Source organism: Schistocerca gregaria, chromosome 7 (genome assembly GCF_023897955.1).
Source record: "Schistocerca gregaria isolate iqSchGreg1 chromosome 7, iqSchGreg1.2, whole genome shotgun sequence".
NCBI classification, from domain to species: Eukaryota; Metazoa; Arthropoda; class Insecta; order Orthoptera; family Acrididae; genus Schistocerca; species Schistocerca gregaria.
The window spans coordinates 539,022,638-539,039,345 of NC_064926.1; the positions used below are offsets into that span (position 1 = coordinate 539,022,638).

Genomic DNA, 16,708 nt, shown 5'->3' on the forward strand with positions numbered 1-16,708 from the left:
TCCAATTGTGACTTACAGCTGGACAAGACTCTTCACCTCCTACTTCAGGTAAAAAGTCAAATTTATTCAGTATTGTAGGCTCAAATAAATATGAAGTTGAAGATCTGTTCCCATTTCACTCAGCTTCTCATTTTACCTTTAGCCACCTCATGCAATCTTATACCCCCTTCAAACTGTTCCCATAATCTTTTTCCCCCTTCATCCTATCCAGTTCAAATTTCTGTTTTCTAATTCAGGCTTAAGGCTACAAATCTTTGCCTCCTATTCAGTGATTATATTGTCTTTTTTGCAGACCATACAATTCCAGTGGAGAGACTTGCTGAGTTCCCCATTCAGTTCCATGGATAAGGAAAGGCAAATCTACGTTTAGAGCATTTGCATGGAAAGCTTTTCACAACATCTGAAATTCTGAAGGAGACAGGGATGAACTTACAGAGTTAACAGTTATCTACAATTGGTCCAAAAACCAGACTGCTGTTACAGGAGTTGAAGGACATAGCAAAGGAGCAGCAGTAGAAAACCAAACAGCAAAGGAAATCAATGAGAAATTCAGAAAGTTCACAGAGGAAGAAAAAATTCAGGATTGTTGATGTCAATGTAATTATTTTGGAGTTGGACAATGGCTTGGAAGATCAGCTGTAGTGTCTTGAAGAGGGATTAGAAGTGAATATCAACAAAAGCAAAACAAGGCTAATGGAATGTGTTGAATTAAATCAGGTGATATTGAGGGAACTAAGATTAGAAAATGAGACACTAAAAAAGTAGAAGAAGAGTTCTGTCATTTAGGCAGCAAATTAACTGCCGATAGTCAAAAACGACAGGATATAATATGCAGACTGCCAATAGCATGAAAAGCATTTCTGAAAAATAGAATTTTGTTAACACTGGATATAAATTAAATGTTTCCTGTCTTCTTTGAAGGTATTTGTCTGGACTGTAGCCTTGTACAGATATGAAACATGAGCAGTAAACAGCTCAGGCAAAAAGTGAAAAGAATTTTTTGAAAGGTGGTGTTGCAGAGGACTGCTAAAGATTAAACAGGTACATCAAGTAACTAATGAGGTGGCCAACATACACAAACAGACCACAACTTTTCCAGATTTTTGAAATCATTATACTAGCAATTGAAATTATTGTGACAATATTTTTTCACAGAGCCATCACAACCCTGTTGGAGTGCATCAGTCAAAATGTGACAATCTGTTTTAGGAACAGATTCCTGTAAATGCAAATACAAATATACCCATACACATAAGGAACATCTTACATAAGGACAATCTAATATCAAAACAAAAAGGAATACTCAGAATTAACGAGAACACATCAAAAGTTTTTAGTATCCACTGCATTTTCTATTGTAAAAGATGTTACATAATTAAAGAATTTTTATAATACTGAACATAAGAACTTTACCATCATTTCCTTGGGGTTCACAAACTCAAGAGCGTGTCTCTTGATTGCATGAAAAGCTGCATTTGGGGCATAACCAGGATGAGGAGGCGGTGGTTGTGGGGGTGGAATCTCGCTGCGACCACTCTGTGATAGTTGCCGCCGCCGAACTGCCATCATACGAAGCACCTAGTACACACAACACATAAAAGAAATCCGTTTTTATCTGGTAAAGTTAATACGTAGCAAGGAATTTAGTGAGAGTAAAACTTTTAATAACAAGCAATAAATATCAACTCCTCCTTCCCCCACACTCTGATCAAATTCCTACTAAGGAACGAAACTTGTTGAGTGACATACTAAACTCATTCAAGCAGCTTATCAACTTGTATTTGTAAATGTCATCAGTTACTGGCAAAGCTGATCACACACTCATGTCATGCAATTTAGCACATCTCTTAACCAAAGCTGCCCAGAGCTCACAACAACATTCTCAGTACCAAAGATCTTTCAGTTACGCTACTGCTGGAGCAACAGCTTCTGGTGACTAAAGCTTAATGATACTACATGCCTTAAAGTCAGTGTGATGAGCTTCCACAAATTGTTCCATCCGTGCCCATACACTAAAATGACCTTTTACCGTGATTACTTGTTGCAGACTAGAGTATTAATGAAATCGACACACAATAACATGTTAAATAACTTTACTACCATCTGTCAGTGGGTAGTGCCTAAACAGGCATTACGTCTGTCAATTTTCTTCTTTCTGCATTTATTCATTTGTCTTCTCTGTGCCAAAGCTAGCTAAGTTTCATATCTTTTGGTACCTTTAGTGCACTGATTTAAGTAAACATTTCAAAGAATTATCAGAAGAAGAGTGTGAGAAGTAGCTGAGAAACTATAAGAATCAGTTACTGTCACACAAAAAATGTAATTTCATGTAGTTCCACGTAGGTATTGTGTCCCTGAATGCCCTAGTACTAAATCGTTAAATAAAAAATCAACTCTCCATTTAAACAGCACAGGATGTCAGGGTGTCTAACGATTGAAAATTTTCAAATTCGAGTTTTATCAAGGGCTTTCAAGACTTTTTTTTCTGTTTTACTTTTTTATTAAAACTGAGACTAAAACATCCTTTTTTCAAACCTCTATACTGTTATAACAGAATATGCTTAATTAAGTACAAGTTATTTCTTTAGTAGTTTAAATCACAGACACAAATTAAAATATCATTGAAATGTTAAATACTGTATTTTGATTTATAGGCAGTAAATTTAAAAAAAAATTAAAATTATGAATCCTGTTTTTACAAACAGATATACAAGGTAACTCGCTGACTACAGGGAACAAACTGTAGAAATTTGTCATGGTAAAAATGAATAAATCATTCCTTTATATTTTCTATCCCCCCCCCCCCCCCCAACTTGCTTTCATTTGTTCAATAATCGCCCCTTCTTTTCCTTTCACCTGCCTTCGCCTTATGTTTCATATTGTCTTACAAAATATGTGCATTGCTAAAACAGCGTAGAAGAATTTTGTCAATGTTGAAATAGTCAATTCCATTTGCAGCCTGGGCTGTGTCATATATGTATCTATAAGCAATAAAGCTTTTTTCTGTTTGATTTTCAAGTATAATTCTGGAGTTTACAGAAAAGCCTAGCTCGGCAGAAATATTTCCACGTAGGATCATTAAAATAATTTACAAAAAAAATCTAGAATTTGGACATGGATTTGAAGATAATTTGACCATATTAACCCAGAATTTATAAAGACTATTTTCACTTATCTTGTAGCATTCAATCTTGTCTTCAATTCTTTTTCCTCTGCAGCTCTCCACAAATTCAAGTATGACATGCTCTGCCTTTGAACCAGACATTCATCCATCTGATACTAAAATTTCAAGACATACTGTCAACCACTTTTCAGCTACTTCCTAGTTTACTGCGATTTCTGGATTCAAGCAATAAATCACACACGTTAACTTGTATTTGAAAGGTGATCTCTACTACGCCAGTAATGCATGTTTGCATGTTTTCTCTTAGCAACAATATTTCCTCTTTAGATACATCCTTAATTATTTTCTGCGCACTTCTTGTAGCCAGATTTAGATTGAACTGTCTTGCTGCTTGGAACTACTGCTCAGTAATGTGGTCCAACAGTGTGTGACATTGTAGTAAGCAGCCACTATGCAGTGAACAATCACTTGTTTCAACTTGATCCGTGCAGGTGTGCAAGTGGAAAAATGATGAATGAAGAAGATACTTCTGGCCCATCCACATCCATAACACCATAAACATAGGGTGAAGTGAGACTAATTATCATAAAGGTCATGTAATGTTGCCAATGGAAGAAAAAGCAAACAGCAGAGGATGTATTTTAAAAAAGTGAATAATTACTTAATACTGATAATTGTATAAATGCTGCAAAATAAAACAATTATAAAGGTCAAAAATGTCATTTGTCTCCTCCTGTTTAAATAATTGTGTTACAAGTCTTGATTTTAATTTCATTGCTACTCAAAGTTATTGCCGCTCCACTTGACGAAATGGCTAAGCAAGCATTCACAAGCCGCAGATTTATAAACACAAAATTGCAGATTACTCCACAGTAAAGCTGATGGTTAGCTTTAACTTCTCCATTCACAATATTATGTCAGTGTGTCGCCATCAAACAGTCGTTCAGCACCACAGATCTGTCCGATACGTATCGATACATGTCATTACTCTTCATGACTGTGATGTCTTGTTTTTGATTGCTGCCAACTACAACAATCTAACAGTTGATATAGTAAAAAAACCTACTCACAAAGCAGTGGCAGAACAACAAACATATATTATAAAAAAAGTTTTCCTTGTGCAAGCTTTTGAAGCCAGTGGTTCCTCCTCCTGGCAGAAGAGTTGAAAGCGAAGGAAGAGGGGTGAAGGGAAAGGAACTTGAGAGGCAGTCCCCAACAATCACTCTTTCCTTCTGATCGTATCTGGATAAATCTCCCCTGACCCTGTGTTCTTGTTGACATTTCCAAACTCTAACCCCTTCCCAAACCCCTCCAGTTCCATTTTTGCCTTCACCACTCTTCTTCCTCCCTTCAACTCTTCTGTCTGAAGAAGGAGCCACTGGCTCTGAAAACTCACATACGTGAAACATTTTTTCTTATACGTGTGTGTTGCCCTGCCACTGCTTGGTGAGCAGATTTTTTATCTATCCAGTTACATTATATTGTCAAAAATTGATTACTTTAGTTGATATAGTAAGTATTACAACGGGCTTAACATAATTTCGGACACTTTACTGAACTGGATATGCCTCTATAAAATGCTATTAGGAAACTAATTTCTTTCATGTATTTCTACCACAGTAGCAGATCTATACTTTACGCCAGAAGCAATGAGTTCTCCTGTCTCTCCCCCCTCTCACACGGTAGCACCAATCAGCTTCCTAGGATCCCTGCCTCATGTGACAGTTCGACGAGTATAAAACAGTTACGAATCACTGTGCAAACACTGGCTCACCAACGGGTATTATGTGTATAATATGTAGACTACCCTTTGAATATTCGAATGCTATTTGAAATATCACACACGGCAGTAGAAAAAAAGGGTGCCGTCTCTGCTAGTTCATAAGTTCCACCACGTGATGTCAGTTGTGCCGCTTGTGACCCACGAAAATACACGTTATTATGCCAAACGCTGCACACGAGCTTATTCATTCATAGAATTTATGTAATCATATGAAAAGTAGATGGATTTAATTAACTTACCTCAGTAGACATCAGTTGTCAGCTAGTTTGGATAGATTTTGGGCAGTCTTGGAAGTTTTTGAAGACTTCAACTCCTTCCGAATTTATTTAATGCCAATGACAAACCAGCATTTCATATAATGAAGAATCAGCTTGGGAACGATGTCCAACACATGATCTTGACAGCATCCAACATTAGATATTCCAACACTTATGTGGTCCAAACTATTGAGGCAATCATAAAAAATGTTGCCCCATAAACTGTCCTCAGATTTCTGCACAAGAACATTGAAGATGCCTTTCGATGGATGTGAGAGCAATGTCTTTTCTGTAGAAGGGCTGTAATCTCTAATAGATGTAAGTAAATAGAATGGGATATCAGACGAATTTCCACTTAGAAGGTACAAACACTTATGGCATTTTACAGCTTTTCTTGCTTGATGCACCACGTAACCTGTCAGACGATAAACTAAACATTCTTTCCTGTGGTGCTTTCAAGACTCTTCGGCGTATGTTGTGGATTCGGATGAGCCTTTGTGAAGATATGAGGAACACACTGCATTTTTTTAAATTACATAATTACATCTTCCATTTCCAGAACTCTGTCTCTGTTGTTTTGCTGCAAATGTCTGGCTTAAGTCCGCATTTGGCATATATATGACGTCAATGAAAATTCACATTTGTGTTCGCAGTTTCCACTGGAAGATAAGGCTAGTTTTGCAGGAATGTAAACGCACTGTAACATGTGCAAGCTCAAGAAGTCTATTACTGACAGGTGATCATTGCAACTCAGAGACCTTACGATATCGAAATAACGTTCAAGAGGGTCCTGACTAAATTTTGCAGTCAACACATAGCTGAAATCTTTTTCCCCAAAATATTCAGATATCTCCAATGTACTTTCAATGGTTACTCTTAGTGACTGGAGAGTTTGTTCGGAAGCACTGTTGTTATTTTTATCGGTGAGAATGTTTTTCATTTTATTAATGTTTTGTGAGCCTCTGAGTTTTTGTACAATGCATCCTTGGGAAACGAAGAATTAAGTGTGTCCACTACGTTATTCATACATCTAGTGAATGATTCCGTTGATTCACTGCCTTTGAACCCTGTTGCTTTAATTTCCCTGAAGAGTTTCATGCCGTTGCCTACTGAGTTACTGAACAAGTGCAGGGCTAATCTTACATTCATTCATTGAAATGAAGTCGAGTTCAAGTGGGTGGAAGTTTAATTGTGGCAAACTTTTAATCCAGCAAATCCTGGGAAATTATCTTCTTGACAGACACTGCGATAAAAATTATAGTTGACGATCTTATCGTTAAAAAGGACTTCAGTTTTACCAAAGAAATTATTTCTTACACACTTTATTGCGTGAACAGTGTCTGAAAATGCCCAAACTCTTCCGGTTTCATCAACAGGATTTGATATAGAGCAAGTTACATTTTTTTACATGGATACCCACTTGAATTAGTATCTGTACAAGACAACGTCTCCTAGAGGTGCATTGCAACTTGCATATACAGCAACAGGTTGGATGCAGTCATGCAACGGAAGAACAAACATGAACACGAGAGCATGATTGGCAAATTTATTCTTACGGTCGTATCGAGTATATGCTCCTAAATTGACGGAACCATCAACTTTCAGGGAATTGTTATCAAATTGCAGTTCTTCTTGGAGCTTATTTCATCAAAAACCAGCACACCTAAGCATTTGTTTTCATCTTATTCTTTCCGAAAATAATTCTTAATGGCCTCCACAGCGCGTTTATTGATTCCATACGAGCATTTGAGACCCTTTACTAAATTTCGAAGATGTGCTTCAGAAGGAAGTGGCAACAAATCGTGCTTCAAACAATGTCTGTATCCTTTGGTCAACTTAATTTTTATGAGCTGTCCAAAAGAAACTCGTCATCATACCACATTCCCTTAGTGCTTTTTAATTGGCATTTCTTTCTCATAGTGTCTATTATTATTTTCTGTTTCTTACGCAGTTTGGAATGATCTAGGAGATTTGATTGAGCTGTGTCATACTTTTCGTCTGAAAACCGGTTTCGCAGTAGATGGATTTCTGCATTCGCTGTTCTTAATTTATTACGTAATCGCACAACTTCCAGCTTCTTACACTTTAATGTTCTCTTTAGTGAAATGAATGCTGCATCTGGTACCTTCCATATAGTTTCCTCGACAGATGAAACACTGGGAAACATCAAAACTTCTTGCTGAACGTTTTCTTTACAGCCGCTACTCTTCTGTGAGTGTTTTACTGGTGGTGGTTTTCTTTTGTGCAATATTTTCGATAGATATTTCGGTACATTTTGAAATAAATGAGGAACTGCCCCTGATTTTAGAGAACATCCTTTGTCTTGGAATTTTAACATGTTTACCCTCGATGATAAACATGTCAGCTTTTATAATAAGTTCCTCACAGAAATGTGAATCAAATTAAACAATTGAGAGTTAGAATTATGTTAAGCTTTACTTTCTTGGTAGCTAGATCTGCACGCTGGAACGAAACAAGTCGGCATTTTTTATTGGTCTTCAAATATGAATAACTATATCCCTAAACACCACTTATTCACCACAGACTTCAACTCTTCAACGTTCACTCACAACACCATAAATACACTCACAAAATAAGCACAGACGATAGCGAAACACACCTTCAGATAAAGCAAAACCGCGCAAACTTGAGTCGCAGACCACCCGTCCTATGCCGCCTGTGTTAACGGGTGGGGAGTCAGCACACTTTTTCTTCTACTCGCTATGCACATGGTTTAAACTGATAATATATCAATATGGGTACTGTACTGAATTTTTTTTTTTAAATCAAGGTTTTTAAAGAAAATTTAAGGTTTTCTCCTGTTGTTTTTTTTCCTGATTTTGAAAATTCCTGGTCTTTTCCAGGTTTTCAATATTTCAAGGTTCACTGGATGCCCTCAATGTACAACTCTCATTTCATCTTATGTCACTCCGTTAATTACATAAATTCTTCATGTTCACCAGTGCTCCAATATATAGAGCTTAATGGACAGTGATGTAAAACTAATAACAGAATAGGAGTAATAAAAGAATGCTCATTGCCACCATATCTGCTTAAAGTTTTCATCAAAAAATCTGTGAAGATTTTGAAGAAGAAAACATGTGAAGTAAAAGGTAAACAAAATTTCCATTCATTGGTTAAGATTTTTGGATGATGTTTCTTTAGTAGGTGAAACTGAAAGACACACACACACACACACACACACACACACACACACACACACACACACACACCGGTTACACTTCCTGAATTTGTAGCAATTACGAAAAAGTTTGAAATTAAATTTATGTAAAAATTAATACGAAAAAAAAAATTGAGACGGTAAGTAAACAAAAATGATGACTACTGGCATCAAAAATGGAAGAAGAAAGAGTTGAAAATTTTTTTTATTTAGGCACCTCAATTGTGGAAGACAACAAGAAACCGAACAAAGAATTGGTCTGTAAAGCAGTGATAGCTGGTCTTATTGAAGAGAGACAAAAAGTGCTTACAAGCAATGGAAATGTAGCTTTGGAGATGACTAAGCAGAATCAGCTGGACAAAATTAAAATCCTGTGAAGACGCATTCAAAGAAATCAATGATCAAAGGAACCAGGAACCCCTGAAACTATACAATAAAGGAAAACTTAAATTTTTGGATAGGAGATTCATTTAACCATAATAAGCAATTACCATATTTACTCAAATCTAAGCCGCACCTGAAAAATGAGACTCGAAATCAAGGAAAAAAATTTTCCCGAATCTAAGCTGAACCTGAAATTTGAGACTCTAAATTCAAGGGGGGAGAAAAGTTTTAGGCCGAACCTCCAAATCGAAACAAAGTTGGTCCATTGTAATATGAGACACAATTTAGGTCGAATGAATAACGATACAGCTACAGTTGTTTGGTACAAGCCATAAGCTTAGCAGTTAAGCTTTACCAGGTAGCCATTGCTATGCGTCAGGCGCTCCGTCAGTATTTATACGGGTACCCTTCCTTTTTCACGTGCTTCGTCTGGTTTGAATTGATTGTTTATTTTTCTTTGATCTGATAAGTGCTGTTCTCTTTGTTATAGGTGTTTACTTCACTCTAAGCTGAAAATACGTTATTGTACTGTGTCATGCATTGTTACTCGCATTCTGAGGAGTGTTTACGACCTGCCGCCGCTCGCGGCATTGCTTAGCTTTTGTGCGCTACCGAGAGCTTACAATTTAAAAAAAAAAATCATCTCATTAGCAAAACAATGGGAAGAGACTGGTATTTGTTTTCTTTGCTGGTTTCTTTGATAATGATCAACAAGAACCAAATAATAGACTGCATATGATAGAAGATGTTCTGAACGAGAGTTGTGAAAATTTTTCTTTGTTTGAAAATCTTTGCAGACGCCTCATTAGTACATTACATTCTGCACAGAAATTAGAGTTGTCTTAGATTTAAAAATCTAGTCAATTGCTGAGTTTCATTTCTGACTACATCACTATTGGGCATAAGAATAGTATTAATATAAACATGACACAATATGTATATTCTTCCGCATTTGCTTTTGTCTCACTCTAGTTTCGTAGTTTTTAGGCACACAGGATTTAAATGAGATAGCAGCAAACACGAAAGAATACAGGGCAAAATGTTTATATTCCTATTATTCTTATGGTGAAGAGAATACTGCATGTGATTCACAATTCATAAAAGTTCCTATCTCTTCTCACACGTAGGAAAAAAATTCAGAACATAGAGTTGCCCATATTGACAAACATCCCAAACAGTCTTGCCAGTCGGATTTTCGTAGTACATTGAAATGCTGCCACATTCGAAGATGAATAATACTGAATTTGTATTTACTTCGTTGGACAATGTATGAAAATGCAATGGTCGAAACTCGGGGCGGAGAAAAAAAGCTAGTCTTTCACCTTTTTTTAAAATTTATTTACTGACGCAGAGGTTTTGGCTCCAGTATTTATCTTTGTGCCTGCAAAGCATGTCTGTGTAGCGCTAGATATATTCGATGGCAGAAGTTAGTTGCGGCGGCACCTACCAACTTTTTTCAGAACTTCTGCTTACTTTGCACTCGATTCTAAGCTGCAGGCAGTTATTTGGATCACAAAAACCAGAAAAAAGTGCAGCTTACATTCAAGTAAATACAGTAACAACTGTACCAGAAGAAAAATTCTGGTGAAAAACTTCAACCCAAGAGAAAAGAGGAGATCTGTTGAATGTAATAAAAAGTACACCTTATGAAGAAATGAAAAGTATGGCACAGAATAAAGAATGGTGGCAAAGATAAGGCATACATAGCGTTTAAAAGATGGAGAGTGTGATGGTGCTGATGCTTAGACACCCATTTTGAACGAAATGTCCTCGCATTTACTATCAGTAATTTAGGGAACCAACTGGAAATCAAAATCTTGTTAACTGGAAAGGGTTTGTAAGCACACTTCTCCGAGATGTGGGTCCAGAATCTTAGGCATTAAAGCACCTTGTTCAGTTTATTTTTCAAATGTAATGAGTTTTCACAATCAGATGCTTGTTGCTGCTGCTGTGGTCTTCAGTTTGAAGACTGGTTTGTTGTAGCTTTCCATCTTCTGCTACACACTTTCAATTTAAGTTCATTTGCTATTGGCAGTTTTTTACATCTTAAAACAGGAAATCTTTGCCACTGTATCTCAAACGAAATATTGGCCTTCTTAAAACACTGAGTATCACTTTAATTGGAAAATATAATGGAAAACAGAAATAAAAACTATTTGGTGCAGTGTAGACCTATCACAATAACAATGAAAAAAATTCATTTTGTAATTAGGATACCTGTTTTGAGTATCTTTAGATCTAAGACGAATTTAACACTGTTGTATCCTCTATTTTTTTGGTTAAACTGAGCTTTACAGCAGTATTTCAAGATCACAATAGGTAATCATAATGAAAACTATATTGAGGAATCCAGATAGTGTTTCTTCGTTGTTCTACCACTGGTCACAATATTGTTAAGTAGTCTTGTCATAGTTGTAAATCTACATGAAAGTAATGATGTTTCATCTAAAAACAATTAATTAAAAAGCAAATAAAGCTGCTAGCAGTTACGTGGTTTAGCATCATCAAAATAACTGTGGAAGTAATTTTTCTGACTTATATTGAAGTGAAAGGTGTGAGACATTTTAAGCAAGTGAACAGGGTAAGAGAATTAGCGTAAAAGCAAAATGATGGGGGAAAAAAATTGTGTTCACTAACACAGAGATACAAAGTATTAACCCATTATTTATTTATGGGTTTTCCCATGTGCATTCAAGCTTTCAATTCTCTTTGCATATTTCCCCACTCCCTCCCGCCCTGAATGAAAATCATCTTCAGCACAAGTACAGACAACGTGGCACCAAAAACTCGAATTTCAACACATCTGGCTAAAAATACTACCAATATTGAAAATATTTTGGTTATGATGTTGAACTCAAGTTAGTAAGCATGAATACATTCAGATTTATTCATAAATAAAAAATTAAAAGATTCTTAAGGTGTATTTTCGTAAAATTCAAACAATGAAATGTGAGTAACAAAATATGTTCCTATTTAACTGATGGAATAATAAGAACAATTATTACCTCTGCATTGCAATGCCTGTCATATAAATGAGTCATTAGTGAAAAACGCTTCCTTTTCATGGCATCACAACGCTCCCACAAGCACTGAATTTCTTCACTGCCCTTTGGACAGTGTGCCTCACATGCATGCATGTATACTTGGTTGGCAGACTTGAAACTCCTGCAAAAACAAAGACAAAAAAATAACAAGGCTTTTATGAAATGTGTTTTACATTTAACGACATTAAAGTTATAAAGCTATAGGAATTATTGTTAGCAGGCTGCTTGGAAAAGAGTAAAAAATTAACACAAGAACAACAAAATTTTGGTTTCCCTGGCTTATAATTTTTGTGTCATAACTACCAATAATGGTATGTGGGTACACTTTCTGTCACTGTACTGTATAGAAGAAATGCTTTCTGTAACAATGTTTACATCAAAATTTATTTTGTGGCTTTCAGCTAAAAATCCAGGATCTTCACATGTATATTAAGTGAAAGCATACAGAAGTGCATAAGACATACTAGCAGACTATCTGTGTGGCTTTCAACCAGACAGAGAAACAGCTTATCAAATATTTGTGATATGACGAATTATGGAAAAGTTCTATGAATATGATATAGATCTGACTTCAAACAAGCTTTTGACAGCTTCAAGCGTCAAGAACTATACACAGTGCTGGAAGAAGTTGGTATATGTGCTAAACTAATAAGACTAATCAACATGACAACGACAGAGACAAGAGCAAAACTAAAGGTCCTTAGCAGAACAAATGAAAGCTTTGACTTTAATAAAGGTGTGAAGCAGGGTGACAGTCTCTCTCCATTGTCCTATTCAATATGGCCCTGCATAGTGTATAAATAAAATCAACAAAAGAGGCACCATACTTATGAAAACTAGCCACATATGTGCACGCGCTGATGATATTGCTACAGTAGGAAGAAATATCTATACACTCCAAGAAACATAATGGGCAATGGAAACAGAAGCCTTATTAAAAACTGGTCTCACAATAAATGAAAGCTAAATGAAATATACAGTGTTTTATAAATTTATAAATTATAGAGTGCAGCAATCAGTCGTCTTTTTTTTTTGTAGGTTTTATTTGGCAAATCCAGATTTTGGCTGCTGCCTAGGCATCACCAATGCACTATTTTCTAGTCTTGATACACATCAGTTCCCTGTTGTTTGGGCGTCAGTCACAGTTCTTTGAATAGTAATGGATTTGCCAAATGAAACCTATAAAAAAAGGACAGCTAATTGCTGCTTTCTATAATTTATAAATAATATCACAGTTGCTGAGTGCACCAACTTTCATAATGGAAGGTAACCCGATGAAAATATATGATAATGTCACAATATGAGACCAGAAGAACTCCCAAAGACCTAAACATCAATGGGAAATGCTGCAAAAGAGTGTCCTCTTAACTACTTGGGAGCCCTAAAAACAAATGATAACAGTATTGGAAAGGCTATAAGGGAAGGATACAAGCAGGGAACAGATCTTACTTTGTAAATATGAAACTTTTTAGAAATAGTCTTGTTATAAGAAAAACAGAACTGCTAATATATAACTCCCTATTCCGACCAGTTATCACATACGTGTCAGAGGTATGGACATTGACAGAACATGATAAAAATGCACTAAGAACCTCTGAGCAGAAAATACTACATAAAATCCATGGCCCAGTAAGGGAGGAAGAAGGCTGGAGAATACGCTATGATGTTGAATTACAAGAGTTAAATACAAGGTAGGGACATACTAAAATTTGTGATATCACAGTGAATATGGTGGCTAAGTCACACTGAGAGAATGGCAGAGGATAGAATTCCAAAGAAAATTATGAAAGGCACGATCCATTCAGCCAGACGAGAAGGGAGACCTAGAAGAAGATGGACTGACGACATAATAGTGGATCTCACCAGTAGGTGGAAGATTTTTGAGGAAGCCAAGGCTCACCAAGGGATGTGGCGCTACTGAAGAAGAAGAAGAAGAAGAAGAAGAAGAAGAAAATACAGGGCAATGCCTGAAGTGAATTTCTGTTTAGAATATAACTTCTCAACTGTGCAAGCTTATAAGCTAGCGGCACATGCCTTTTTTCGATGCTTATTGGAGTAGATAGTTTAGGGGTTGTATTTTCTACAAAAATTCTTAGACACTGTTATAACATTCCTGTGTTACAGACGACATGCAATAGGCTTGTGGCCGATTACTGCTGGCAATCACATGGCACACACAATATAACAAAATAAATCAAATCAAACAATGGAAAATGTAGGATGGAATAATGATAATATTACGGGAAGGACTGATTGCTACTAACTGTATAGACGAGATATTCAGCTACAGACAGACACAATAAAACGACTGCTATACATTTAAGCTTTTGGCCAAAAGGTTTCTTCTAAAGCAGGAAACACACACACATTAACACAAGCACAACCACAACTCTCATAGATGTATACCCTCTCTGCAACTCAATGTCTCCTCTATATTTGAAGCAGCAATCTATCCTCAAGACATGCAATAAAATATGTATGTAATATAAGCACCAACAAAGTTTGATGTCAATGTGTTCCTAAGCCACATAAAATCCATATACATATATTTTTTTTTTGGGGGGGGGGGGGGGATGAAAAAACTTGAGTTAAAACATGTTCAAGGAATGAACACAACAAAAAAGTGTATCCTTTTATGAAGATGGAGGAAGAAATATTGTGGAATTTGCATGTCATCCAGTGGCAAACCCATGAAGACTATTTACAATTATTATTATTATTATTGTTATTATTATTATTTACAGGAAACCTTTCAACTAACATGGAACCACTCCAACGACTATGCCCCACAATGTAGAATTACAACATTACAAAGGCAGTTGTTTTGCTGGAAGCTCTATTTGCACCCCAAACTATATTTCATTAGCATAAACTGACAAGCAAGAACTGAAAATGATTAGGGAAATATGCAGCTCCACACAAGGAAATATAATTTGGGCCAAGAGGAAAACTGTACCTTCTCAGTACATATTTACAGAATGAACTACGGACCTCAAAGTTATTCAAAATACTTATTTCCAAGGAGGTTATAATTAATTGGCAAACAGAAGTTACTAAAAAGGCTACAGGAAAATAATCATTCAGAAGACATCATAGGAATCTATTAACAGTCAGTGAAACACGTGTTCATGGAGAAACAAAATCGGAAAACTTATAAGAAATGGTAATAAGAATGGAAGTAAAGAAGACAGTCAATTCATAAAGAGATTTTGGGAGAATAAGAAGGGCAGATACCACCAACCCAAGTACGAGGGTAATCCCAAAGTAAGGTCTCCTATTTTTTAATATGTACATAGACCTGTTTATTTCTACAATGGTTTACATCAGTTTACAGCTTGAACGTTTAGCTATATTTTGATATAATCACCATTTCTGTCAATGCATTTTTTGTAGACGCCGTGACAGTTTTTGTATGCCCATGTCATTCCAGCTCACCGCCATGCAGTTCAGGAAGTTATGAACCTCTTCTTTCACATTGTCGTCCAAGCTGAATCGCTTTCCGGCCAAATGTTCTTTTGACCTAGGGAACAGGTGTTAGTCACAGGGCACCAAGTCAGGACTATAGGGTGGGTGGGTGATTACATTCCACTGAAACTCCTGCAAGAGAGCAACGATTTGCCGAGCGATGTGTGGGCAAGTGTTGTCATGGAGAATGTGCACAGCCTTGCTCAACATTCCCCTTCTCCAGTTCTGAATTGCCTGTTTGAGTTTTATCAGAGTCTCACAGTACCTGTCAGTGTTAATTGTGGTCCCAGCGATTCAGCTTCGATGACGAGGTGAAAGAAGAGGTTCATAACTTTCTGAACAGCATGGCAGTGAGCTGGTACGACATGGGCATACAAAAACTGCCACAGCGTCTATAAAAATGCATCCACAGAAATGGTGATTATGTGGAAAATAGCTCAATGTTCAAGCTGTAAACTGATGTAAACCATTGTAGAAATAAACAGGTCTATGTACTAATTAAAAAAAATAGGAGACCTTACTTTTGGGATTACTCTCATAAAAACTTTGAGAGCAATGTTTTTGTTCAAATGAAGACAGGAAGAAATACAAAAAAGACTTGGAAGAGAGAATGTAAGTTTATCATCAAACTATTTGGCAGGTCTGTCTGTATCAGTCAAGTTGGTACACAAGTTCATAGCATGCTTTGATGAGTTTAATAAACATAACAGATACTTCAATCATCAATAACATATTCTCCATCAGTATTTACAGGGTCTTACAATTCTGGGGTAACTTTTCGACACTGCAACTGTGGAAATCACGTGGTTTGAGGTGAAAAATTCGGTGGGGCCATTTTCATCTGGAGAACAAGTTCTTTTCACAGTTGTTTGACAGAGAGCATAAAAGGTGAAAAACTGAGGGTGCAAGAACAGATGAATAAAATGGGTATGGAATGACTTCCTGCCTCAACTCCAGTGTAGCAAAATGCAAGCGAGCATTATCATGGAGTAGCATCACTTCATACAGTCTTACTGATCACTGGTCTTAGACTGTGTCTGCAAGATATCTCAGTTGTTGACAATAAATGTCAGCAGTGATGGTTACACCTGGGAAAGCAATTTGTAGAACACCAGCACCATCGCTGTCCTACCAGATACATAACATTACGTTTTGTGGATGCACGCAGGTCTTTTTTATGAGGAGTTGCTGCATTGTTTGGCACAATCATTCCTTGCTTTGCCTTATGTTAATATAAAGACTTCATTTCTCATCACCAGTAACAATTCAGGATAGGTATGGTTGGTGTTGTTCACAAGCCAACTGAGGACGAACAAGCGGAGATGCACATATGGCCATCAATTGTTTTTTGTGATTTTGACTAAGAGCACGCAGTACATATACGCCCCATTTCTGAACCTTCTGCACTGCATGAAAATGTCACAAGATGGGGAATGACTCTGTTCACCATATTTGCCAGTTCTCGAGTAC

General features: G+C 36.6%; 1 protein-coding gene across 32 annotated transcripts in view; it reads right to left on the reverse strand.

Moving 5' to 3' along the window:
- The window catches only part of LOC126282130 (AT-rich interactive domain-containing protein 2-like), a 287,639-nt gene that overhangs the window by 27,681 nt on the left and 243,250 nt on the right, over positions 1-16,708 (reverse strand). For all 32 annotated transcript variants that reach the window (XM_049981624.1, XM_049981612.1, XM_049981603.1 and 29 more), the window contains 2 exons: positions 11,735-11,894; positions 1,414-1,578 (listed from right to left, as the gene is read on the reverse strand). In XM_049981624.1, coding sequence (XP_049837581.1) covers positions 1,414-1,578; positions 11,735-11,894 — 325 coding nt within the window. The remainder of the gene's footprint in view (positions 1-1,413; positions 1,579-11,734; positions 11,895-16,708) is intronic.